Raw genomic sequence first — 27,888 nt, 5'->3', positions numbered from 1 at the left:
TGTGTAGTTTCAAGTTTATCTGTCTCATAATGTAGCAAAAATGCGAAGGGGCTGATTAGAAGCGTTTTTGTGTTACATTTCTGAAAATGGATAAACCCCTTATTGCACTATGTGAGCTCATGCACTTTATAAACTTGTTTTCTGTTTCATTTCAGAATAAACTGATCACTTTCTGATATTCCCAAGCAACGTAATTCTAAAATTAGGTGAAAACATACGTTGGGGAGGGTTAGGGGGAGGTGGTGGTGTTATAATTTTTCTATGTTGTTTTTTTTTTCTTCTGGTCCTAATATGAAATCAAAGGCTAATTGCTAAAAATAACTTGGAAATAATGGAACAGTTTAGATGGTACTAAAAAACCAATAGCCTGACCAGTTAAAGATATAACAAAACAAAGGTTTCTCTAGGTCTTTTAATTTCCTTTTACTTCGTTTTTTCTTTTTTTTCTCAGATGAAACCTTAAACAATGGATAAATTATGTCCTTTGTTTTAAGTAATTACTTTGTGCAAGTTTGAATTGTACCACTGACTCTTAGCAAGATTCTTATTTTTTGTAAGAGTAGGTGGCTGAGTCATTCTCCTCACTAAGAGCTAGATCCTAAGGTCCCAGTGATATCTGAGGTGCAGAAAAAGAAAGAAAGTAGTTGAGGTATCAAGCAGTTAAATCCGGGGGGGGGGGGGGGGGGGGAGTTCTTCAGGCCATTGGCAGTGTTTACTGAGCATTAGACTTGGGATGGGGTCAAGTACCTGATTTCAGACATCTGACAAGCACCCATCTATCTCAGTTCCTGTCAACTTTTAGAATATGTGGAAAGACCCCACTGAAATATTTCACTGTGTACATAGCAGCTGTTGTCTCTTCTGGGTGGGGAGGGGGCTCACAACAAATCTGCTGCCTTTTCCCTGTTACATGCCTGGTTTTGGCAAGTAAGCTCTACTGGGTGTCACCTTGCAGGAAGCTGTCTTGATTTCCTGCCAGTCCCTGCCTTTCCAATAACTAGCTGGGTCAGAATTCCCCATCTAGACTTAGAGCAATAAAATGGGGAAGCTGCAGGAGAGGCTGGAAGTTAAAATAGCCACTTCTTTCATTGCACGGTAGAATTAGTATCTTGGAATTCAGTAAATAATCACTCAGAGAGTAATGACTAATTCATACCTGGGATTATTTACAGATATACATGCAGATACACAGAAGAAGTACAGTATGCATCTGTGTAAGCAACAAATGCATGTGCAAACATGTGGCCACCTGATACTCTGTAGCCAAAGTAAAAGCCTGGCGAGAGAAGAAGGAAATGTTCTAGCATGACGTTGTGGGAGGCATTGCTCACAATTCAGCAAAATCCCTGTTTGATGGCATAATACTCATTGACTCATCTTTTATCTACTGCTAGGAGATACACAGTGAGATCTTATCATTGCTGGCAAAGGAATGAAGGTCGAGAGTTTGTGCAACCAGCAACCCACTCATTTGATTCACAAGCATGTTATGACGAGCAGAACTGCCTATGTAATCCATTCACTCTGCAGAGTCACCAGGAATAGGACAGGGCCAGAACTGAATACTGGTGAGGAGACCTTTCCTCTGATTTCTCTAGAAATTGGTACATCCCTTTGATCCTTATCAACAAAAATAATCTTGGCTGGCATGTGACTGTGAAGTCTGTAGCAGGAACGCAGGCCAAAGCTCACAAATTTTCTAACTTGTTACACAGGCAAACTCCCTTCTGCTAAAAAGAGTTTGCCTGGTAGTAGATAAGTAGAAAACCAAGATGGTTTTCTTTTGTTATATTCTCCCCTTGACAAACTGAGCTGAAGGAACACAGACATAAAACAAGGTTTATAGTGAAATACCAACTATGGATAAAGCAAACCTCAGAATCTGCCTAACTGTATTCATCTTAGCTATAGCTGTGGTTTTCTGGCTTATTCTTTAATGAAAAAAGTGTCATAAAAAGAAACCAAATCTACATTCCTTGTGCATGAGTATCTCCATGGATTTCACTGCAGGAATTTGGCCTTCTGTGTGTATACATACTATTAAGTTGCAATTCCATTAGCAAATTAAATAACCATGTAATAAAAGGAAGGCAAAAGTTAGGGACTGGTTTTCTTCTTAATATTTGTCAGCTTGGTCTGTTGAAGTGAATGTTCTTCACAAGCAAGACTGGATCAAGAAAGACCATGCAGAGCCTACAGAAAGGCACATTGAAAAAGGTCAAATACTTCAAGCTTGGACACTGGGAGAGAAAGGAGAATAGCTGTAGCAAGCAGGTCAGTACTGTGAATTAAAGGTAGTTGAAATGAAGTGGTTAGTAGGATAATGTGGCCCACAAACTTTGAAAAACTCAACCTCCAGCTGTTTTCAGTGATCATCACAAGTGAAAATTCATTATTATATTATGGGTGTTTTAGATATGGTGCATTTCAAACCATGAGGTTTGGTCACCTGCAACACTTAATAAATGTGGGGAGCAAGCACCTATAATAAAAGCAATGAAGCCTTTATTACCTTCAAATATCACCACCCACTCTAAATCTACCTCATACAGCATTTAATAGGCAAATACTATGGTCATAATGAGCAGTGGTTAGCTTTATAGGGTTCATTCATTCCTGTTCAAAACAACAGGCATGACTACAGCTGAGAATGTGTCAAAAGGAAATTAAGAATTTGCTCTCTGAGCAACTACTGAAGAAGTGGTACTTGGCTGCACCAGCTGCTGGAGAAAAGTCACCATCTTTGCAATAAAAATAGCTGGACAAAGCATAGAGGAAGTAAAATATTACTTGAAGTACAGGCAACCATTGCCTGTCTGCATAGGCCATGGATATGTCAATGTTTAATAAGAACAATAGAAAAATGGAATACAATTAGGGTATGCATAATAGACAGTATTAATTTTATTAATTTATTTAAGGCATTCATCATTTTCCTCATCATTGCAATGCCATCCCTGCTGTAAATCTTGGTTTATGTTAGCACTTACCAGCCATATACCTTGCCAACATGACTGACTGATGCTTAACAGAATTGATGGATGTCATTGCCCTTTGAGGAGTATGCCATGTCACTGCAGTTTCTTTCATTCTCTTAGCAATAGTCACCGTTGGATACTGAAAAAGACACTGGATGGTAAACACGTTGAAACTAATGACTTTGAGGAAGTTAAATACTTAATTTGTATTGATTGTGAAAATGCTATTGCTTTGCTCTTCAGCAGCCCTTTCCAGAATGTCATATTAAGCCATATTCGTCACTGGAAGAATACATATAAATTAGAATAAACAGCACAGGAACTGCTGAGATTATTTAGGTTTTCAGCTCTTAGTTGTGATGTAAGTCAATCATAACTAAATTAGTAGTGAATGAGAATCATTAGCACCCAAATGACATTTTTCTCCTCAACTTACATTCTCAACCTGATTCCTGATAGGGAGAAACCTGACTTCATGTGATTTGAAATACACTGCTTGGAATATGCTTAGGCCTCATCTTTTGGGAAATAGACCCTGGAAATCTGATCATCTCCTGCAAAAGCCAATAATAGCACAGGACAACAAATACTAGATTAAAATTCAGGAGAAATGTCCTAATCTTAGAGAAGGCAATGGGATTTAGCTTTTAGTTTGGCTTCAAATTGCATGTTCACAAAAAAATCCCCACCAGTGTTACCTTTAACATTGCTGCATCCTCTGAAAAGTCACAGAAAACTAAAAGAAAAAAAAAAAATATATATAAATATATATATGTATTTCCCTGCACAGCTACACCTGGTTCTTTTAAGTTATCCTGTGATGACATATGAACAGTGAAGATGATGATGTAATTTACTCTTGGCCGTAATAAACCTTAAACTCCAATGTTATGATCTGGCATTTTTCATGAGTATTAGAAAGCAAGCAAACATCAATCACCATCTGAGAAGTGAATGTTTAGAATTCAGGTTTGTTTTAAACCAAGTAGCTGTGTGCCTAACTGATCTTGTTTCTATTTATATCAGTTTTACATTTGTGTAACATTGACTTCAGCAGACAGTTTTCTTTATGCTTCAGTCACCAAGGGCAGAATCATACCTATGCGAGTTCAAACCATGAAAGCTGAAAAAATTATAAAGGTTTTTGACAGCTATAAGAAAAATGATGAGACACAGATGACAGCACAGCATTTCTAGACAAGGGAGTTTGAAGACAAGTTAAGCAATCAATCATCTGCATCACTCACTATTTAGCGAGTCGACATTCAACATCTGAATCAGTCATTACAATGTAAAGAGAATTAGTAAAGTCTCTAACAAAATGCAAATAAGTGAACTAGAGGACAATACAGTCAAATTCTAGAAGTTGGCAGGAAGCCAGAAGAATTATTTTGACAAGACTGCTTGGGGTGATTTGATTTCTTCTTTGTTACACTAGAGAAATGGAGAGCTTCGGTCTTGAGCAGTACAAGTTTTAAGAAAACTGATCTGTAGTACATCTGTATTGCTATATTTAGCCAGAAAAACTGTAGAATAAGGAACATAATGCAATGCATGCCCTGGCACTCTGCTACACAAATTAACTCCTTCTAGTGCTAGTGATAGTTTTGCAAATAAGTACAAAGAATACTGAGGCAAAGCTAGTCTGAATGGTCTGCAACTTTGAGTGTTATCTTTGCCTTCCTTGAAATGTTGCCTACTAATTCTTGCTATTATAGAGTATCAGCCTGCTTCAAAAGGCACCTGGTACAAGTGAATGTGAAAAGTAAGTTTGACATCTGTGTGACTACTAAGCTGCAGGTGCTGAAATTCTGGAAAATCATAAGTACCACTATTATGCAGCTACAAGAAAGCTCTACCTGATGTCTTGCTTGTTCTGGTTAAAATAAAAGGATATTAAAAAAAGAAAGAAAATGAGTTTTAAAAGAAAATAAAGCAGAGATTTCTGTTTTAACAGCAGTTTCAGCTTGGATTTTAGCAGTATAGAGGATGCTGTCTTACACTCACTTATCATTGGAGTAATGGTGGAAAAAAGGCCTGATCTTACTGAAAAGCAAAAAGTAATAGTAGGTAGCTGTGCTGTTAGGCAAATCCTGGGCATTTGGCAGCTGTTTTGAGAGGAAAAAACATTCGTCCTTGGCTTGCATATATGGCAGAGCTAACACTGACATTAGGTGCTGGAAGGTATGGCCATGCCCTCTAGCCATCAGCCTTTGGATCCTGATGTATTTGTTCCCTTTCTCATCTGTCCACATGAGTGCTGTGTGAAGACTGCACTAGCATCAATGGAATTGTCCCTGCTCCTAAAACTACTTGTTTGCTTTTGTCAGGGCTTAAACCACATAGGATTTGTCATTGCAGGGAGAATTTCTTATCAATGACATTAGTGCAGATACACCTTGAAATGATAGAGATGGTTTGGCTTTGGTCCTGATATGAAAGTAGATAGATAGGAATAAATAAAGAATATTTTCATGAAAGTTTATGTAAGTATGTCCGTATTATCTTATGGAAAAATATTTTTAAGCAGTTTCAAGAAAAATGAATATTTCTTTCTTAATGGTTGTGAATAGCTAAGAGGATTCTGTAGATCCTTTTGCTGAAATCCTGTTCTTGGCAAGTGCAAAGGTTCTGGGAAGAGTATGAGAGCTAGAAAATTACTCTTGAGAGTAACAGAAGAAAGCTTACCTTCTCTAGCTTAATTCTTATAATGGATAAATACAGAATTCCAGTAAGGGAACTGTGTCAGTAAGTTGGCAAGATAGTAATACATGTAAGAATAGATTGCATGTGTTATTTTATCTCATCAACTAGTCATTCCTATGCGCTTTCTCATAACTTACAGATCTGTATGAAATTCTTTTGTATGCTAAAAGTAGGAGATTTTTGTGTTTAGAGGTGTTTTTTATCAGCTGGATATCCTCAGGTTTACCCTTGTAAATCTCATTGAACAAAATTGAACTTTGTCCAACAGTTGATAAGTTCCATGGATAAAATTTTACCACCTAAAACCTCTTTTAATTGATTTCACTGATATTTTGACCTTTGTTTTTGTAGAACTGAATCTTGCAGTCAGTTTGAGTTTGGGTACTTGAAATAAAAACATTTGTGAGCTCAGGTACATAACTCTTTCACTGGTTTCTACGCCATAAATATAAATTCCTAAAATGAAATATTTATAAGTCAAAATATAAGTGTGTGTTTTATTTGACCATGTTATCAATGAAAGTATGGTTTTTATCTTACAGAAATGTTGGAATCCAACAATATAATCAATTTCAATGGACTAGCTAATAGCTCCAGTTACCATACTTTCCTCTTGGATGAAGAACGGAGTCGGCTGTATGTTGGAGCAAAGGATCACATATTTTCTTTCAACCTGGTTAACATCAAAGAATATCAAAAGGTAAGTTTGCTCATGTTTTGTACAATGCAACTATATACTTATAATGTTGCAGCATTGTTATTACTCTATGTCGGACACTGTATGAATTATGGAGTAAGTGTTTGGATGTCAAGGATACTATTACGACACAAACATTTGCTGTCTCTATGAAGAGAAATTTATAGTAAGCCTATAACCTATGAGTGTATAAAATACAAAGCTTTTTTCACACTGTGGAAAAGTAAATGCTAAACAAATAATCCACCTATTTCCCAAACAAGACAATTTCATGTTTTCTGCTAAAAACCCCACACAACTGTTATGACAGTTCAGACAAAGAAAGGACGTATTACTCTGTATTTGTTTGCAGCTAAGGAGCACCTGTTTGGGACTCCAAGTGCTGATTTCTCTCCTTCAACCCAGCACTTGTAGGTACTCTGTTTGTGCTTCTTTCGAAGCAAAATAGGTTCAGTTTTAGTAAAAGAGGAGAAGGTCCATGAAAATTTGCCATTCTTGATGGAGAGTATAGTTTTCCAGTAAAAGCTGGTGATGAATTAAAAGCTGACAACAGTTCAGTGATGTGCTTTTGTTGCAGGCTAAATAAATAATTTCATTTTCAATTGATTTTAGTAAGATAAAATGTTGCGAAGGTAAACACTGCTATGGAGGTTTGATTTGTTATTGTCATGGTTTAAACCCAGTCAGGTAACTTGTTCACTCACTCCCAGTGAGTGGTGCTGAGCTGACAACAATCGAGGTCCGTCCCCCCCCCTGCACCGGGGCTCTCCCCTTCCCCACTCCCGGAGGAAAGGGGAGGAGGATCGAAAGAGTGCAACTCCCACGGGTTGAGACAAGAACAGTCCAGCAACCAATGTACAACACAAATCACCCCCGCTACCATCAACTACAACAACGATAAGGGAAAATAACAAGGGAAGAGAATACGATACCACCGGCCAAGAAGACGAGTTCCACCCGGAAGGCCGTGTCCTTCTGGGTAACTCCCAGTTACCCCCCACTCTGGGCATGATGTGCTGTGGTATGGAATACCTCCCTGGCTAGCCCGGGTCAGGCGCCCCATCTCTGTTTCCTCACAGCTTCCCCTCCTCCCTGGCAGAGCATGAGCCTCACAGAGTCCTTGGTCAGGGTAAACATCACTTAGCAACAACCGACAACATCGGCTTCACCAACACTGTTCTCAAACTAGAAGTCAAAACACAGCACTGCACCAGCTAACACAAATGAAAAACATGACTGCTACTGCTGAACCCAGGACAGTTATATTAAGTATTTTGATGGCACTTTTAAAATCCAGGGAGTACTCTTTTATGAGAGATAAATTGTTTCAATACCCAGGGATTTTTTTTTCTTGGTGCTCCTGACTTTTTGCCCGTTTGACTATTAGCTTCCTAAGATGATAGCAATAAATACCTTGTGTTTTCTGTTCAGAGGGAAGACTGGCTATTCATTTGTATTCTCTAAGGAGAAAAGATAAAAGGAAAACTGGGTATTTTCTTTTCTATTCTCTTTAGAGCAGCTATAAAGGAAACTAGCTATTTGTTTGAATTCTCTGAGGGATTGATAGCTTAATGTGCAAAACATCTGGAATAATTAAAGGAAAGAAGGTGTTTCAGTTGCAGAAAAGAGCTCTGTAGGAGGAATTACATCTTACTTGCATACATATTCAGATACCTTTAGAATACCATTTGAAATCATATACAAATATTACTATATTGAATAAAGAATCACTGTTGGTAACATGCAACTGAGTGTTTGCAACAAGCTGAAAGAGCAGACTTACAATTTAGATTTAAGAACAGACAGAAGGCTTAAAGAATTTGGGGATCTGCTTATTAAAGACAGGAGGGTCACAGAAGACACTTTGATCAATATTACAGTGCAGCCAGTGCTGCACTTGACCACAAACCTCACCAGTTGTTGCTTCCATCATGTAAATAAGCACTGAGTTTCCTGTCTAAATGCAGATGGCAGCATAGGACTCCAGAGGAGCAGAACTCAAAAAGCCAAACTTTCCAGTCTATTAAAACCAGTTCAATTTATCCAACTTTTAAACCAAATTAGAAGAAAATATTGTTCTGCAAGAATAAGGAAAAAGAACATCTAGCCATTCATTTTTATGGATTAAAATACTGGGTTTAGTAATACAGAAATCTGTGCCCAGAATTTGAACTGAGTTTGAACTGGTCCTTTTGGGAGATCTCAGAAGTTTGGTTAATGTTTTTCAACCTAGTAAATTTAAATTTTCACATGTCTCTGCACATTTTAAGCTCAGAATAGAAACAGGAAGTAGAAGGAATCCTTTGAGAGAGAATGTGCTCATAAAATTTTCAGCCTTATCTTATAGACTTAAGATGTTTGATTGCTTGGATTGCTTGTTTGGATTTCATTAAGTTTTAAGAAAATTTTGAATTTTAAATGTGTTTGCAAACTGTATTTTCAAGTGCTATATCTAAAGTCTCCTTAGACCTCTTATGTCATCCGTATTAATTCTTTTTGCTTTTTGAATGCTTTGACTTTTATAGTTTCAGCAAACCATATTGAACACCAAGGCTGTAATCCAGACTTAAGGCCATTCATATTGCATTATCTGAGGCTCCCAAATGAATAGCCTGGTATTTTATGGGAAGATCATGTTTTATTCTATATGTAATTCCTAAAAGCTTTTCAAAAAAACCCACCATGAATAATTGACTGTGAGGGTCTCTGGATTTTCTCTGAATGAGGTGAGACCCATTTTTTGCTAAGCAAACGCTACAGTAAAAGTAGGGTTAGGCTTACTTGTGTTAGGGTAGCGCTATAGGAACAGCATAAACATTTCTTTTTTGATAGTGAGATATTTTTAAAATAGTATGGTTTCTTTTTTATTATTTAATTAACTAAACTTCGTAATAAAGTGAAATAGTAGACACACTGAAGAGGCAAAGACTTTCTTTCTGGTTCTGTAACGAATGTGAGACCACAAGCACATAGATTCGACTTATTGTTAGTGTCTGCAATTTTTTGCTTTCAGTCTCTATTCCGTTACATCACATTTAAAACTACGAAAGAACACTCACTTCATGGAGAATCAACACTCTTATCATCTTTATTCAAATTCACAGCTTATATTCACAATACAAACTATATTTCAAGATATTTTTACTGTTTCATATTATCCCTGTTTTGCTCCTATTGCTTCATTTCTTTGTTGTCAAATTTTATGGAAGAAAAGGAAATAAAGGAAAGAACAGGGAAAAGAGAAACTAGGTAAAGACACTGTAGCATTTGGCTTGCAATTTGTGATTACTGAAGCATGAAATAACACAACGTGATTTTTGTTCTGTGTCTTTAGATTGTTTGGCCTGTATCTCATTCTCGAAGGGATGAGTGCAAGTGGGCTGGAAAAGATATTCTCGTAAGTACAAATCTTTTTAGCATTTTATTTTTCTTTTCTAAAACATTGTAAATATTTTATTATGTTTTATTTTGTTAACTCTTAAAGTATTTTTCCTCCCATGTAAGGTCACACATTTGATCATAACTCCAGTCTCGAGCTACCTCATCCTTCTTATTCAAAATAATGAAATTTTGTCTTCAAGAACGAGGGTTTAAATTTATTAATGAAAATGAAACAAATTAAATAGAATTAATCTAAAAAAAAAAACCAGACTAGAAAGAGGGAAGTAGAGATATCCGAAAGGAAGAGAAATATCAGAATAAGAAATATTAACCCTTGGGTACTTGTCTCCTAGTTGTATTTTGACGTATTTTTGCCCTGCTAAAGATCCTAGTCCTACAGTAAGTTCCAAAAAATGCTTTCTCTTTGTGGCATCTCAGTAAGAGTTAGTGGTTTTCACTGAGCTATTCCCTGTATGGAGTTTGCAGCAAGATTGAGGTCAAGGTGGTTTTAATGTTCTACATCATTTTTGGTGCCTCAGGAAAGACTCTGTTACACTACAAATAATTTTCTGTATATTTTCCCTCATTCCTGTGTACATCTTATTCCCTGTATTTATGAGGCAGGAAAGACATAGCCAGTAGCCCCCAAATAATAATACTTCCATACTGGTAATAACTGTCTTCTTTATAAGAATAATATGGAAAATGGGAAGACAAAACTAAAGAAGGGAGAAAAAAATGATAAAAAATACATGCATGCAATAAGCCAAACAAATACTTGCATAGCATAGCCAAATGGGAAATCATTGTGGTTGCCAAGGTATAACTGAGAGTGGAACTTGGCCCCATGTGTATATGCTATTGGCCTGATTTTCAGAGATGAATCTGTAAAATATTCATAATGCCAACCATATGCCTCTAGAGAGCTCCATCTGAATAATTTCCTAGGTCATAATAAAAATAGTTTCATCAGTCTTTACTGGGGCCATAGAGGACAGTTGTCTTCATAAAAAGCCATTTGGGAACAGTAGAGGTGGATTATGTGAAAACTAAGAAATATGGGTTAAGATATATATGTAAAGGGGCAGATAGAAGTGCCAGATACTTGGGCTAGATTATTACATAGAAATAATACATTTAAATTAATCCACCTTCATGTTCACAAATAATTTTCAGGAGTACTTTGCAAGGTGAAGACTAAAATATCTAATACTCAAGTTTAGAAGAAAAAAAGGTTAGTGTTAGAATTCTGAGCAAATTAACTAACCTTGCAGCTTGATCTTTTACTAAGTATTTTGATATTACGTTAAGCAGATTTTTTTATAGCTGGGGTTGCAACCTGGAAAATTAGTAAGAGATGCAGCACCTAAGTTTAATGTATAGTCTTCAAGTTTTTAATAATTACTTTTATAAATTCACAATAACAAGAAAGAGTATGTTTTATACATTGCATTGGGCTGATTCCAATCCATTCACTGTAGATAGAGATGCTATTATACTGGAGTAAGCTGGAAAGTTTGGGTCCCCTGACTGTGGTAAGCTTGAGAGGACTGTTTGTACTGTAACTATTTTATTCACCTTGATTCTCTTGCTTCCTCTCATATCAGGACAGCTACACCTGCTGATCATGATTAAAAGGTGAAGCCCACACCAACTCCAGTGCAGTGTGTGGTGCTCGCACTTTACCTTCCTGCTATGATCGTAGGCATTAGAAGCAGCACTCCCCCAGGCTGATGCAAAATAGGTAGAACAGGGGCACAGAGCTCAGGACACAGTGCAGCCCAACCTGAGAGCAACAGTAGCACAGCAAAATGCTGCTAAAATCAGATAATTCGCTTTCATAAACATTTATATGGCTGTTGGGGATGGTTTTGTTTTCTTTTCTTTTAATTTTTAGAGTTCACTGTAAGTGTAGGTGTGAAAAAAAAAGAGAAAAGATAATGCACAGGTCACATGTGGGTCCAGTTTTGGTAGGCAACTGGAAAGATGGAATATATATTTTGGTGTATTCAAGTCATCACCTTTAAGTATTTACAGCTACCTATTCTTGACATAAAACAATGCATTACAAACAAAGCATTTAAAGTAACTGCTTTACCTGTAATTACAGAAAAGGATTGCAAATCATTTAAGAAACATATTATTCCTCCCTCATTTGTTCTTTAAAGCCATTGTCAGTACCTTGGGAGTGTGAAATATGAAGGCCATAAAAATAACTCCGCAGACTGTCATTAGATGGAACAAGAGGAAAAAAGGACAAGTAATGTGCCATATAAACCATGCTCGATTTAATACTGCTTTCAGAGTGTAGCACTGCTAAGATATAAGATACTCTTCACTTGGGATGGTTCAGGACAGTCTGTACTTCTGCATTGAGGTCTTTTTAAGCAACTTCTTTTTTTAATTATTGATCTCCAGGGGAAATCAGTGCTGAAAAGGCAAGTCCCCACTAATAGGCCAGGTGCACTGCAGCAGCTGCAGCACAAGCATAACCCCAGCTCTGCCCTGCTGCTAACCTCAGCTATGACCTCTGAGATTTCCTCTCATAAGAGGTAATTTACTGTCACCCCTTCAGAGGGATTCCTTACACTGAGCTGTCAGTCAGGCCAGTGTAGGTGCAGCAGGTTTGTAGCTCAGGACAGTTCATGAGGGATTTGAGGAGAGAGGCCGGCTTGGGCTGTTCCCGCCCTCCTGATATCCCTTTCTTTGTTCCTTAAGCGGTCATTTTCATATCTGTTTCTTTAAGAGCTTAATATATGTTAATTAGTGAAGCTTTGCTCACTGTATAGGTAGATCAACCTTTTAAATTATGTTTCAGATCTTTTCTTACATGGGCAAACTGAGAAGAGAGGCTAAAACACTCCCCTGGTTATGCAATACTTACAGCAGGATTTCTCTGATAGAAGTTTACTGCTACACTTTCCCACAAAATATAGATTTTTTTTTTCCAATAAAATAATAATTACTGTCCCATGTAAGTACTTTAGTATTACAATATATTTCCATTTCCTAGTGTAAAGTATTATGAGCACCAAAATAACATAGTTCATAAAAAATTAAAGACTATAAATGACAAGTAATATATTTTTCTTACGTAATTTGACTAAATGAGCAATTTTGTGAGGATTTCTTGTTATGTTGGACTTTAGTCTCTCATTTGATCTATTTTGGTTGCTGTAAGTCCTGTGAATATTTCTCATGATTCCTGACCAGACCTTGGAAATGATCAAAGACAAAGTCTCTACAGAATAATTTGCAGCTTTTGTACTGAACTTGCAGTACAAGACATGATGCTAGTCATATCCCTCACTAGTGAGCCTCAGTATTTTGGTTTTAAGATCTCACAGGCACTTGGGACCCAGCAGAAACACATGGCAACCTCTGCATTACATATGTGTTAAATAATTCCACTTTGACATTCCTGGAGTGTTATAAACCAGCAAGGCAAAGCTTGGGTGACTTACAAAAGTTTCCAGAAACACTAGTTAGTTTTGCAGGTAGGGATAGGGTAGGGATAGCTTCCTGACTGAAAAGCCCATGTAGTCCTTAAACTATTAATTTACTCTTGTTTTAAAAGTTTTGACTGCCATTTAGTTGATACATGTCTGCACTAGATTTGGCTGAGGCACCATAGCAGTAGTTCACGTGGTGCACAATTAATCAAATAGATCCCTATTAAAGGTTATGATAGATTTCTACGACTTGAAAGCTTTAAAGATGTGTTTCTGAAGGGCACCTTAGGATGTTACTTTCAAGTGTGATTTGACTATCTAATTTATTTAGCCACTGTTAAAGATCCCAGCTCAAATTCAGTTGTCAAAATGATCCTTTCTGGACTTGACTTGTATAAATCTTTAAAATTTCAGTGGGTACTTTAACAAAGTCACATAGGACAAGCTACGTGATGACAGATACACACTTTGCATGCTGTATGAAATTGGCTTCTCTCTGGGTGTTTCTGGTAAGAAATAGATGTTGATATATGGATACAGAAGGCACTAAGTATTTTTACTTGGTACCAGCAAGCTTCTACATATACTATGACATATGAACAAGTGGGTCCATACGGGGAGTTACACTACACCTTTGTGTCATTTCCCTTAACAGCTGAAGTGTATCAGCACAATTGTGTCTGTGCATTATAATTTATAGGAAATAGATATCTACTGGGGGTATTTAATTGCCATTAATTTTTACCTAGTTATTAACACTTACCTAAACTCAACTATAATCAACTATTTTTGTACTTGATAATTCTCTTGGTGGTCATTTGGAATGACTTTGGATTAGAAATCTATACCCAGTTCAGAAGAAACAAGACTCTTTACACATGATATAGCTATATTCTGTCTGTGCTCCTTTGCATTTAATTATTGGCACTTAATTATTTTATGGAGTTTGTGGTTCGTGCAGATAGAATCACATGGCTGCAATTTAATACACCATCTCATTTGTTATGATAATAATTAATTTAAGCCAAAATGTTTATATGCCATCTCAGTTTATGCTTCCTTTAAAGTTTTCCATCCCCTCCCTACATCATAGGAAGATTAGCAATTGCACAGGCTTATAGATCCATCAGTGCACAATGATTTTGTTTAGAAATAAAGAAGAAAAAATAAGAACCAGAAGAAGTGGTGTGTAACTTAGCAAGTATCCCTTAGCCATATCTGGTGATGCTTTGGCACAACAAAGTTGGCAATAAATGCACACTATTCCCTTTAACTCAGTTTATTTCTCTTGTTGCCTTAGGGAATACAGAAGAACATGGAGGCAGGAAGTAAAAGTAATTCTTTTCATCTGTTTATGTAAACAAAGATCTGAAGAGGGAATCTGAAAATTAAATATACAGTGCTGGCTAGATCTAGAAAGCTTGCTTCTAAATTCATCTGACAGGCATAATTTTTCCTGTCAAATTATTTCTGGCTCTTTTGGGTGTCCCAAAGAGAAGTTTGTCACTTTCCTACAGGGTTCTTCCTTTGGAGGATATCTACAGGCAGATTTCCAGCCTTTTTATCACCAAGCCTTACCATCATCCCCATTTCTTTTCTGGCTCCCTGACTCTAGCATAGCACTGAAATCCTTTAACAGAGCCTCAAGACCCAGGACCCCTACCAGCATGGAGAAAGGGAAAGGTGAATGTCCTCTGGGAGTAGGAATGGCTAAAGTCAGAAAAAAATCCAAAGCAATGGACCTCTAGTGAGTTTAGGGACAGAATTTACTCTCAATATTACTTACTACAAGAAGAAATGTGACTTTCGAGCCATTTTGCAATACAAATAGCGGCACTGCATATCGGTTTCAACTCTTTGTCAGCTGTTCCAGTTAGTATGCTTGTTTTATCAGCTTGAGGGCTGCTCACTCCTTAATCTTGTCCAAGATTTTTAATGTGGGCATGATTTTTTGATAAAGCATTTGTTACCATTTGGGAGATGAGAGAGTGAGACATTTTGCAAGTAAGTAGTGTGCTGCTTTAATATTGCTGCTGCATAAAACTGCTTTGCGTAGACTACAAACAAAAGAGAAAGACTGATGGGGGAAAAGATAAAACAAACTTACAACCCTTTCACTTAGAGGTGAACTGAGCCTGGTAAAAAGAATCATACTATACTGGAGTCCTTCAAAGTCCCATGGAGCTCTCTAGCAGAATTTCCCCCTCTGGGAAACTCTGATTGTTGCAGCTCCGTTTCTTGGATGGACCCCCAAAACACATGCACCAGCATAAAGCCCCATTTATAGTTCTTAGTTCAGATGTTGATCCTACAGCTTGTGTTCATTTAGGCATTTGCATATATTTCTTTGTATAAACTGACCAAGGCAAATCAGTTACTCTAAGGTAGTAACTTGTGTACTTATGCAGAGGAAGAATTAAGTTGGCTGTTGTTCAGATTTTCATATTTTACCCACTTATGTATCATGGGAAGTCATTTAAGTCTTTCAGTATGGGGAAAAAAATTGATACAGATCAAGGAGAAAGCTAATTTTCTAATTTTGGGCTTATTTTTCTGCTTACAGGTGTGACTATAGAAATTTGCTTCTGAAGGAAACAATATTCAGCAGATTTAATGCAGTCTTGCAGAAATGTTTTCTTTGTTGTTTTTGAAATACAAAGTCACAGACTTAACAAAGGGGAAGTAAAGGAGACATGAAGGAAAAATCATTCCCAAATTATAAGTTTAATTTTCTAGCAATAGAAGTTCTTCATAAGCCCTACTTTGGCCTTGACAAAGTCTGAGAATTACCTTTATTTACGGCTGAATTACCAGCTATTGCTATTTCAAAATGATGCTGGGTGATTCCCTTTCATGATTTATTGCATCCCAAGATGGACAGAGTAAATTTATTCTTTGTACATTCCTTTTCAGAGAAACACATTACCTGGATGACTAGTAAAAATGATCAATATGTTTAGTCCCTATTTTCTTTCAGGGCTTCAGTCCTGCTTCACATTCTTTCTGTTTGTAGTGTGTTTTTTTTTTTTTTTGTTGTGGGTTTTTGTTTGCTTGTTTTTTGTTTGGTTTAATTTTTGGTATTTTCTGTGGTTTAACAAAAGGAAGGCTAGTTTAAAAATTAAGGATAGGTCTGCTCTGAAAGATCACGTATCACCATTCCTCAATACTCAAGATGCGGTGACTATGTCACTATTAAGTTAGCCAACAACTAATTATTTTCTGTACTTCTGTTACATTCACCAAAACCAAGTCTGTTAAATTCCTCCCTGCTGTACACAAGGCTAAAGTATTGTCTTTTTTCCTTTTGTAATAAGTAAGAGAACTAAAGAGAAAGTTCTTAAAATAACTTAGGAAATAATATGCAATTATTTCCTGTGTCGAAACTTATCTTTTATTCAGTTTTTACATCTTCATGTCAACAGAATATCTTTAAAAGGACCCTTTCAGTGTAGAGAAAGTTTAGTATTCTGAAGATGGTGGAACAAGAATAGTAAGAACAGTAAATAAAGTGGGAATCTGAATCTTTCTCTCCTGCCTTTTGTTTGTTTTCTTGTTCATTTTCTGAGTGCTGTGATCTGTGTTGGATCAAATAATCTATAAATCTCTTTTTCCCTTGGGTAATTCTTTCCCAGTTAACATCTCCCAAAACATTAGGTTGCTATATATATATATATATATATATATATATATATATCTGTGTATCATAAATATAAAAACAAACAACCCCCTCCCCAACAAAACAAAACAAACAAAACCCCAAATCAACCCCCAAAAACTAACCTAATGAAACTGCTCAGCAAACTGTCATTTCAACAATTGTACTTTGGTGCCAAATTTTTACTGAGTGGAAATTTTAAGTTTCTGTCACTTAAAGTTTTTCTGTTCAGCATCTCTCTGCGGTGTCCAAATAGTTTAATATCCACACACAAATTTCTGAGTTCCCACAGTAAGGCACATGTAACTTCATAGTCTAGCTTACAGAGTGTATTCATTTACAGGTACACATACTGCTAAGCAACTGTCTCTTCTAGATGCAACAGTATTTTGGCTCCTTTCAACACTTCATGGTTTTACATTCACTTTCGACAGAGAAGTTCTGATTATATTTATCTTAGGTGGCTATGAGTGGAAGTCATTAGGTGGCTGTGAGTGGAAGTCATTACAGGATATGCCTATAATATGCTGAATAAAGGCAAGCTGGCTGATGCAGAGTCTTAAGTGCTTTATGTGCCTATAACAGGCTTGACAACCTGTTTGTCTGAAATACTCCACCCAATTAGCAGGTGTTGATCCTATTCGGAAAGGTGGCCTGTAATCTGATTTCTCCAGGAGACAGGTGATTACCCCACCCAGATAGAAGAGATAGATGAAAGAGATTTTGTAGATCTAGACTGTGGTTGCAACTTAAATTGCTGCTGGGCTTGGTGAGACTGCTTGAGCTGAAACTGAATAGTATTGTTCATTTCTTTGCTAATAAAGCCATGCCCAAAATGTGGAACAGGTTTACTCTGCAGAGCAAATTCAATTTTATTTTAAAGTTATGGTCAGAAAAGAACTGGCTTCTGCTTGACCTCAAGACTTCCCAATGTTTTGAGTTATTTGTGAAATACTCTTCTGTTCCTCAAATAAATTCATTCTGTGATGTAGGAAGTGCATACCACTGAAACCCATAACAATTCAAAATAAAGGATGCTTGCTAACACTTGTGGAAAGGTTTAATGTACAATGATCATGCTGTGGATGCAAAGTCCTGAAAACCCACTTGCTTGCTGGACTGCATCCATAAAAAAGCTTTGTTTTGTCTTGTTAACTATGCATTAGCCAGATGTACAAAAATATGACATGGTCATTAAATCAGGTATTTACTGCTGCAGCCTTTTCTTGGCATCACTTTGACTGTTCACAGCTCCAGAACAATTACCATCTGCATCTGCTGAATGAAGATTTAAGGACTGGAAATATGTCTTGTGATTTGAAGATACTGAATGCAGAAAAGAACTAGAGAAATTCTACTTCCTAAGATGGCTAGGTCAGATGGTTAGTGCTAACGGCAAAGATTTGACCGCCTGATGTGTTTAGTCTATGCAGTCAAGGAAGGCATCTTTAAAGCATGACTTTTAATGACTTCTAGTGGCTTCTGACTTAAGACTATTTTGAGGACAGACTCTAGGGAGTATCCCACCTGGCTTAGCTACCTCCATGCTTAGCCTTAGTGGTAAAGTCTGGGCCAAATGACCAAGTACCAGTAGTAACTACTGGATTTGCAAATAGGTAGGTAGACAGCCAGGGAGACGTTTTGTGTTTCACCCCCAGTAACACAAAGGAAGAACCGGAGGAGCTTTCCATCTGCTGTGCAAGTGTGCTGACAATACAACTGTTTGCTAATACGGCACGCAGTTTTGTGGCTTGAAGGAATCAGGATATATCTGCTTTTATTCAGTGGCTTTTTTTTTTTTGATCATGTGCTTTGTTAGTTGGCTTCTTTTTTCTTGTCTTGATGATTTAATGGCTTAAATTCATGCACTTATCCTGCAACTTAAGTAAATTATACATTTTAAATATTCTCATGAACCCTTGTCATATCAAAAAACCAGAAAGACAACAGGCATAACTTAATTGGAAAGATAACTGGAATACAGTAAACTGTACTAGGCAACAAAAATGTCTTACCAACCCTCATCAGCACCTTCAGCCTGAAATTTCTCAGGGCACATCTTGACAGCAGAGGAAAATCTAGATATGGAATTAATCAATGGTTCCTTTGCAGTGTTGGCAGTGATTAACATGACTAAGAGTAGTGTCATTCCTGACATCTCCAGATGGGTGAAGTCCTCCAGATCATGATCCAATATGAAGTCTCCAGATCATGATACAATATAAAGGCCACTGAATCTAGGGTTCTGTCAGCTTTTTCAAAGCTCTGAGTTGGGAACACAAGTACATTCAGAAGTCAGTTTACAAAATAACATAGATTTATAAAAAAGACTAAGTATTTTGTTTACCTAGACATATTCAAGGTTTATACTTGATTTATGTGTGCATGTGGTGCAATGCATCCAGCTTACTTGGCTTTGACTAATGGGAATGTAATCCCCAAGAACTAAGTTAATAGAAATTGCTTTCTGTAACACAGACCCCAATACTTCAGTTGCTCAACTTCACTCAGCACTGAAGACTGGCTCTTTTTCAGAGGTTAGGGCTATAAAAAATTGTTCCTGATAATTGCAAGGTACAATAATGACAAAACAGGTTTGGAAATGATGTTATCGATCCAAACTACGAGGGGCACACAGTAATAAATTACAGTCTGCAAATATTTTCATGCCAGCTGGCCTCCCCTGCTCTAAAATCATGCACCTGACTATACAGGTTCAGCTGGAAGGTTATCTCATCAGGTACAGGTGCCAGGCCTGATTTCCCCACCCATTAGTAGCAGAGGCTGTACAAAGCTTCTGCTACTTAAGGACTTTCCTGTTACTGCCAGTGCAGGACTTGGCGCAACAGCTTTGCAGCAGTGTTACCAACTAGCTTACTCCAATAAATTAGAATTATAATATAACATTGCATTTTAACAGGACCGGAATAATTTCCTTTGATCCCTGCCTGTCCTGGGCCTGTTTATGCAGCCTGTGCTCTTTGAATGTATTTTTCTAACTGTTACTATAATAGCAAAGATGGAAATGGTAATAATCTTTAAATAATGTTACTGCATTTTACAAAAGCTTGCACACAGGCAGCAAGAGCTGTGAAACCATATGCCATGTAGAGCTCACCCGCAAGAGGACTCCTTGCATGTGCTTACTGACATGCTAAAGTTTTTGCTGGATCTAGCTGAGAATTGATCATCTGTGTACATGGCAATTACACATATATTTATTGCACTAACACTCCAGAAATATTTTTCTTGAAACAATGCAGCTGCATGTTGAAACAATGCAGCTGCACCTTGCCAGTGCAGCCTGAACTGACTGCACCTGGTAGTAGCCCACTAGCAAAGGGGAGAAGTTTAAAAGCTCCCTGATAAGTCTGGAGCATCTTTCAGCAGTGTGATAAATGTGAATGACAGCAGTAATGTCAGGGATTAATTATTCTCCATGGATATCCCTGACCTTGTCATTTGAGAACTCAATTAACTGGACAGAAGGAGAAAAAAAAACAAGGTAAATATAAAATATAAACTCATTCATGGGACTTTATATGGAAAATGTCGATTTTGATTTGAAAGACAAAACACATATTTATTTGTCCAGCTGTTAGACGACAGCTTTAAATCCCCTTGTCCATCCAGTTTAGACAAAACCTTGTGATATTTTAATCACTTGGCTATGTGGGAAGGCTGAATAAAGGAAGAATGTATTACAGGGTCTGATCCTTATCTGGATTAAATCACCAGAAAACTGTTGAAGCTAATGATACTATAATGGGTTATTTAGCCTTCTACTTATGGCCCTGCATAATCTGGCCATTTGCATTTGCTGTGATAGCTGAGAAGGAGGATGGTCATAAACGTTACAAAAAAAAGAAAAAAAAACGATTTCTTAATTTAAGGAGAAAAATCTGGATATTAGTTGGTCATAGGGACTTACCCTCTTCCATTTAAAAAGATGTCATTAAAAACTCTTTGCTGCAACAGTAATCCAGATTGAAGATTGTAAATTCCAGGTTTCTGGAGGAGAGATAATTACTGGAAACTCATAAACTCCACCTAAATTCTCTTTTAATTTTCATACGCAGAGCAGATGTTTTGACAGATGGATGGACTTTATTTTTGTAACTGTCCGGGAAAAGTCTGCATAACACAGCCTAATCAGTGCCACATATCTGTAGTGTTTGTTTTTCAATCTTTCTGCATTTGGCTCCTATGCTTTTAGTTGCAGACATTTTCTTTCCAATTTATTTTTTCAGGCTAAATCTCTCTCTGCATAAGCCCTTCTATCAATTTGATATATAAATATTAGGAAACTCTTAAAAATAAGTGTGTATGTTTGGTTAGTAAATCAGACATATTGATCTTCATATAGTGGGTGACCTTCTGGAAAACTTCATTAACACTTTATCTTCTCTTCAAGACATGCCCTTTGCCCTCATGCACAGCATATAATATTTGGAATTGAAATTTGGAGTTAAGATCTCTGTCCAGACACACTGGACCTCTTAACTCACACTCTGAATGTGTATGACAATTTCTCAACTTGTTCTACCAGCAGGAGTTTAGTACAACAGAATTTGCAGTGGAGTTGGTGCTTTGGCTGCATTACCGCAGATGGAAGTGGGTTTAGCTGCTTTTATTTCAATAAACTGTCAGCTGAGAGACTGAACCTTGTAACCTCTTCAGTCAAGTTTAGAAGAAGCATAAACATCTATAAAGTACCTGAAGCTAAAACTTTATTCTCACTTTGGACTGCTCAGTAAACTTCTGGGGCACTGTTCCCTCCATGTGGCTAAATGACCGTTTAACTCCTGGATGAAAAGTAGAATGGCTTCAGTTGAATGTCCTTGTGCCCTCAAGTGCCAGAGTAACCCCAGGAAGGCCTGCAGTGCCTGCTTGGACTTTGGTGAGGGATGCAGTTCATATTCCTTCAAACTGGATTGCACCCCATTCTTGGGATTAGCACTTCAGGACTGCACAGAGCAGAGCCAGGACAGGGCATGAACCATTTATTTGGCCATGCTTTGGAGGATGTTGGCAATCATGCCATAACAGGACAGCTTGCAGAAGCAGATGCAGCGGTTATGCTGTAAAAACATAAAAAGGTAGCTATCTAAAGAAGTTCTGTCTGTCAGGACAGAGAAAGACCTTGCAGGCTATGCTAAAACGTCTCAAGCATGACTCAGGGTCTCAGCTGGTTAGATTTTAAGAGAGAGGTACTTCTGTACAAAGCCAAAGGCAGAACCTGCAGTTCTTGGGGAAACCTTATACCATGTACTGAAAAACAAATGAAGATTAATCCTCTCCAGGGGTAGGCAAGGTAAATGAATTGGGGTTTTGAGGACTGCAGTAACTCCCACATGATGTACCTAATTTTCTTTATGAAAATCTACTTCAATCATTGTGTACCATGTGCAGTCACTTATGCTTTCTGCTGTATGTATGTATATGTAAACTCAAGGTTTAGGCCATAAACCAGTGTTTAGGTAGACAAGAAAAGTTTCTAATATTAAGTAAGCTGTCCTTTATAATAAACCGGATTATTAGGTGGAAGAATTTATAGTAATTCACTATGGTGATTTCAGTGCTCCTCTTTAAGATTTATTTTCATAACCCATCCAAGTAATAATTTCCTGCTGATGGAGAACTTTGCATACCTTGCATTCATTTTCATTCACATTATTAGGCTAAGTGTATTTTAAACTCCCACACAACCCTGTTTTCAAATATGAAAAAAAAAAATTATTTCCACTTGGAAAGTAATTTTTAAAAGTCTAATTTTCTTCCTTCATCCGTTTTACTTGACAAAGAACAATATTCAAAGGATATGGATATATCCAGAATATGTTCCTTTTGAACAACATCCCTTTCCTGGGAATAAGTGTAAATGAATACAAAGGCAGTGCGGGGGTGCACTCACATGCAGAGACAGTGTTTAAATTCCCTGACAATTTGTTCCTTACAGTGTCTGGCTCTGGGTTATTTCCTCTTCCTCCGGTGGATATTTTCTCCCATCTGCTGTATTTTACCAAGATTCTACATTTCTTTTGTTGTCTGTGTCTCCCTTCCAGTACCTCACATTCTGAGATCATGTAGTGAAATGCCTTGTCTGCTGGCACAGTCTTTAGCACTAACAATATAGCACCAGCCTGGGGGTCTGGCAAGGGGAGATGCTGCTGCCAAGTGGGACAAGCCCAGTTGGAGACACCCAAATCATTCCAGGCCTCCAGCCAAAGGGGTCAGGGAGTTACTTTGTAGTCAAGTTGAGGCAGGCACCAGTGTCGGGACCAGCAGAGCTGTCTGCCAGGTTTCACAAATGGTGAGGCCTGAATGCCATTGTAGGAACCTTGATGTGAGGGCAAGAATGGGGAAACTGAGACTGAACATGGGAGTCAGTCACCCAAGTCTCATGTAGTCTCAGACCCAAATTTCATTCGTCGCACGCGCACTTTCCTTGATCAGGGTATCTTCTTCCTCATATATGTGTGCTGAGATTTACTCTAAGCAAATCATTCAAAACTGTTCGAATCATTAAAAATTGGGATATAAGAGATTTATGGGAAGCTGTTTTGCCCCAGGCCTGCATATACCAGTAAACCTAATATTCACCATCACTATGCAAGCCCTTCCTGATTTCAGAATATCAGACGCACAGGTACAACATTTCCACACACGACACTGTACCTGTGCAGCTGTACTTGAGCACAATTAGACCAGGAAAGAAATCTGGTTACTCTGCCATTGAAATCAATGTGCCTGTTGCTATTGTGCCAGGGAGAATAGCACCATCTCCCAGGCAGGGCAGAAAGTTCACTTTGAACTTCCTGAGTTGACAAGGGCTTAAATCAGAACTGTAGTTTTACTTTGATGTCATTTATTGTGCTTTAATACCCCACTTTATTTATTTTTTTACAACCATGTAAAATATATAAAGAAACATAATCTGTTTGGGAGGCGTATGAGAATTTACTGAATAGGCCTTAATGGTTCCTTTATGCCGTTATAAACCACAGAGAAGCTATAAGGGCAGTCTGAACTGGACTAGGAACTTCAAATGTTGTATAAATTTCTTTGTCACAGTCAAGGGTTTATTGCTGTAGGTATTTAGCTTCCCCATTCTTTAACTATGCTGTGTATTTCTCAGAAATCTATGGTAAAAACCATAGTGTAAGGAGAGCTTAAAAGCCAAGATGAATAAGCCAAATCTGCTTTTGGAAATATATTATAAATCCAGAGTAACTTTACTGATATTAATGCATTCCCACTACTGTCAATACTGAACACTTGAAACACAAATATGGCAATGATAGTGTTAATCCCATACAACCTCCCTCCCCCCCCCCCAGCTGATGTGGAATAATTCAGTGAAGCTGATGATTTTCTTAATTTCCATCTATAGATATCAAATAAGATTCTGCCCCTTTACTAAGTCAGGGTTTCCATCTCACCTTTAAAATATTATCTAATACCTTCTTGCTGTATGTTATAGATAGGCAGCTGAACATTATTCAGTGATTGCATGTAGAGTCACAGGTGGTGTGTTACTGTAAATCAGAAGAGCTCTTCTGAAAGCACAGTCTGTTCTGATTCACACTGGCTATGGGTCTAGCCCATGTCATCAAGCATTTTACAAAGGTATGTGTCCACTGACTTCCCACATTCACATTCTTCAGGCAAGGCAATTTTTGGAAGCTTTAATAAAGTGAAGTAGTAGACCACAAAGATATTTTGAAATCATGATAAATCATACCAGAAAAAGGAAAGCACGGTCCTACCGAAACAGTGGTGTGATTAAATTTGACTAGATATAACTCTAAGTGGGAAAATTCTGAATTATTTAATAAAGCACAAATCTTTGATCAGTTTTAAATTATGCAGTCAAAATCAGGTGCTCCATTTGAAACACATAATATCAAAATTTAAGGATCTGTTTCAGTTTTATTAATTTTTAATGTTACATGGATTTGTAGTATTTGCCCATTTTTACTCTTGCAGGCATTGAATTATTAACACACTTTCATGGGTTTTCCATATTTCTTTTATTAAAAGGAACAAAGGACAAGAGCATTAGGAAAAATATCAAAACATGCATTGCAATTTTGATGATTTATGCCAGGTATTTACTTAGTACTCTACCAGTGTGACAGTGGAAAGTAGCGTGTGGATACAGATGATAAATGTATGTTCATGTTTATACATGTGTGGGAGGAAGAATACAAATGCACCAGAAATTGTGTGTGTTTTTATTAAGAAAGGTCAGAATGGAAAGAATTAAAAAGAGACCTCTAGTAACATCCATCTCTATTTCTTTCAGTTTCCTGTTGGATTACCTTAACTTATCCCTATGTTTTCTCTTCTGTCTTGGTTGGAAATTTAACTTAAGTTATCAGCAGTAAGCCAAGGATGTAGTAAGATTCTATATGCTTATCTCTGGATGCTCTTTTTAATACACTGCCATTATCTGTTATGCAAATAAACAGTAAAATTGAAAGAGCAATGCCATTTTAGCACAGTCCTTTGTGTAAGGCAGGGACTCAGTATTCTGTCTGTGTAAGTTCGCTGCTTTTCCCTGTGATGGCTTAAGACATGCCTCAAACTGCATTTTCCTGGCAGAGCCATTATTTTCTGTTTGAGAGTATCTTGTTTAATTAGGAAGCAAGTTACAGAGATGAATGATGCCAGTCAATGAGATTTCTGTGAAGGCTATGGCCCAGGTGTTGTCTTCATGGATACTGGTCCACATGAAAAAGTACAGCTGAGCACTGTACCAAAAAAAGTCATCAAATATGCATAGAAAAGTTTCCTTAAAACACAAAATTAATTGGAAATCTTTTATTTTAATGTTCTTATTTTTCTCCTATGTGAAATCCAGTATTTCTAATTGTGTCACTAGACTGATTCACAGGCACTGACATATTTCTTTCATCATTATACCTGGTTGAAATAATAATGTTAAATAAATGGAAAAGGTTGACATCTTGACTATCAGGTTAGACAATTCTATTTTAATAACATTAGACATTAACAATGATATTTTTGTTAACAGAGAACAATGTTTGTCCTAGGGACTGTTAGTGTTGCTATTAAATTTTTAATTTATGAGAGCTAGAATTACTCAGAATGGATAATTTAGGTAGAAAATGTTAAATCCAAGTCTTGCAAAGCTCACGTTCTAGGGGCTGTCAATAATTGCATTAAAGTTTAGCATATGTATTCATCTTTGTAAACACAGACAATAGGGGTGAGGCAGCATTCATATTATTGTTAGAAATGCTGTATCAATGATTCGTTTTTCATCAACTGCTTCCATCTGGCACATCTTTCTTCTAATTGTTACTTAATTGAATACAAGCAAACAGTTGGTCCATTTGTCTTCATTATTTTATTCTGACACATTTCTATAAATGGGTTTTGTCTTACAAACACTGCAATAGCATAAATTACAAAGATAAAGCATGCCTGAAACAAAAATTAGGAGATTCTTTGTGTAAACTTTTCTTCATGGGTGGATGCCTTATTAAATGGCAACCAAAGATATTTAAATGAGAACCTAAATCATACTATTTATTAAATGCTTAGCAATAAACAAGTTTATAAACAGCATGAAATGATCACACTTTAATCTGTTCATTCAGCCATATATCCCTAACACAGAAGATCTCTCATTAGTCATAATCACTGAATTAACTCTGTGGATACATTTTTTTCCCCCTTTTCTTTACAGAGAGAATGTGCTAATTTCATCAAGGTGCTTAAGGCTTACAACCAAACCCACTTGTACGCTTGCGGGACAGGGGCTTTTCATCCAGTCTGCACCTACATTGAAGTTGGAAGCCATCCTGAGGTAAACTATCTTAAACAGATATTTTTCTTTTTCCTGTTTTTAATCTTTATTGGTGTTTAGCCGTGTTCTCTTCCTGGCAAAATGCACTCTTACTGGTTTTTGTGGCTCGGTGAGTGGATCTGATAAGACCTGCTCCTGAATCAGGTGCTGATGTGCTGATTGATAAATCACAGCAGAATCTGTACTTTTCTCCCCTACACAGCATCTTTTCCCCCAGGGGCTTAAATAAATATGAGTAAGCTCATTTTACCTGGTTCAAGAAGTTAAAAGCACTAGTTGGTTTTCTTTTAGTCAAAACAGATATCAGCTATAAGCTGATAAGTTCAGCCTGTGTGTTTATTCTGGGCCCAGCTCTGCCCTTTAGTTTCCTACCAGCAGTACAGTCTGACACTGTGGCAGCTTTCTCCCAGCTGGGAATTAAAATAGTGTCACACATTCATAAATCCCACTTCTCAGATTTGTCCTAACACACTGACAGTTTTTCGTATGTGACCAAGGTTTTCTTCCCTTACTTTTTAGTGAAAAATATATCACTTTTCTTCTCTCTTTCCCCCATTTTTTTATATCAATCTGTAGCTTGCTGACTCTTGCTTAGTGTTGTAGAAATCTTGCAGTAGCTCTTGACCGTTTTGTCAGTGATTGTCAGAACTAAATAGATAAGGGTGGTCTTCCCTGATGAAAAACAGTATCACTCACAGAAAGCAGTTTTCCTAGTTTTCCTGGCTGCAGATTTGACTAGAATGTCTCTCTGCTTCCGTTTCAATACTTTTTCTCTCCAGAAAAGCCAATCTTTTATTTCTCTGTTAAGATGAGTATGTAATATAAATTAGCCCACTTTATTTTCAGTCTGGCTTACCTGAGTATTACTTGATGAACTGTTTCAGTTTAGGAACTTAACTCTTGACGTGTTTTCAGCGCATCAAATTTATGGATATATTTTACTGGTGAATCCATACTTGTGTTACTTGTAGCTTCTGTGATCTTTACAGAACAGCTCTTTCAAGCTACCTTATGGTAGCTTTCAAGCTACCAATTCAGGTTTGCAGATTTCCCTGAAAATAAAAGACATCATTGTTAAATGATTGAGTACTCAGTTGTTTAAAAATCAAGATTTCTTCTTGTAGGAAAAGTAACAGACCTTTTGAGTGTTGACTTCATAGTCTGGGAAGCATTTTTCCCTA

The 27,888-nt window shown here is 37.1% G+C and overlaps 1 protein-coding gene across 2 annotated transcripts in view; it reads left to right on the top strand.

The window, feature by feature from the left end:
- The window catches only part of SEMA3A (semaphorin 3A), a 166,446-nt gene that overhangs the window by 42,388 nt on the left and 96,170 nt on the right, over positions 1-27,888 (top strand). For both annotated transcript variants that reach the window (XM_057422430.1, XM_057422431.1), the window contains 3 exons: positions 6,227-6,384; positions 9,716-9,778; positions 26,588-26,707. In XM_057422430.1, coding sequence (XP_057278413.1) covers positions 6,227-6,384; positions 9,716-9,778; positions 26,588-26,707 — 341 coding nt within the window. The remainder of the gene's footprint in view (positions 1-6,226; positions 6,385-9,715; positions 9,779-26,587; positions 26,708-27,888) is intronic.

Source organism: Pezoporus wallicus, unplaced genomic scaffold, assembly GCF_028554395.1.
Source record: "Pezoporus wallicus isolate ANWC-B61680 ecotype Strahan unplaced genomic scaffold, APGP_CSIRO_Pwel_v1 contig_3058, whole genome shotgun sequence".
Lineage (NCBI taxonomy): Eukaryota > Metazoa > Chordata > Aves > Psittaciformes > Psittacidae > Pezoporus > Pezoporus wallicus.
Note: the sequence above shows the minus strand (reverse complement) of the source record. Positions and strands in the feature narration are given on the sequence as shown.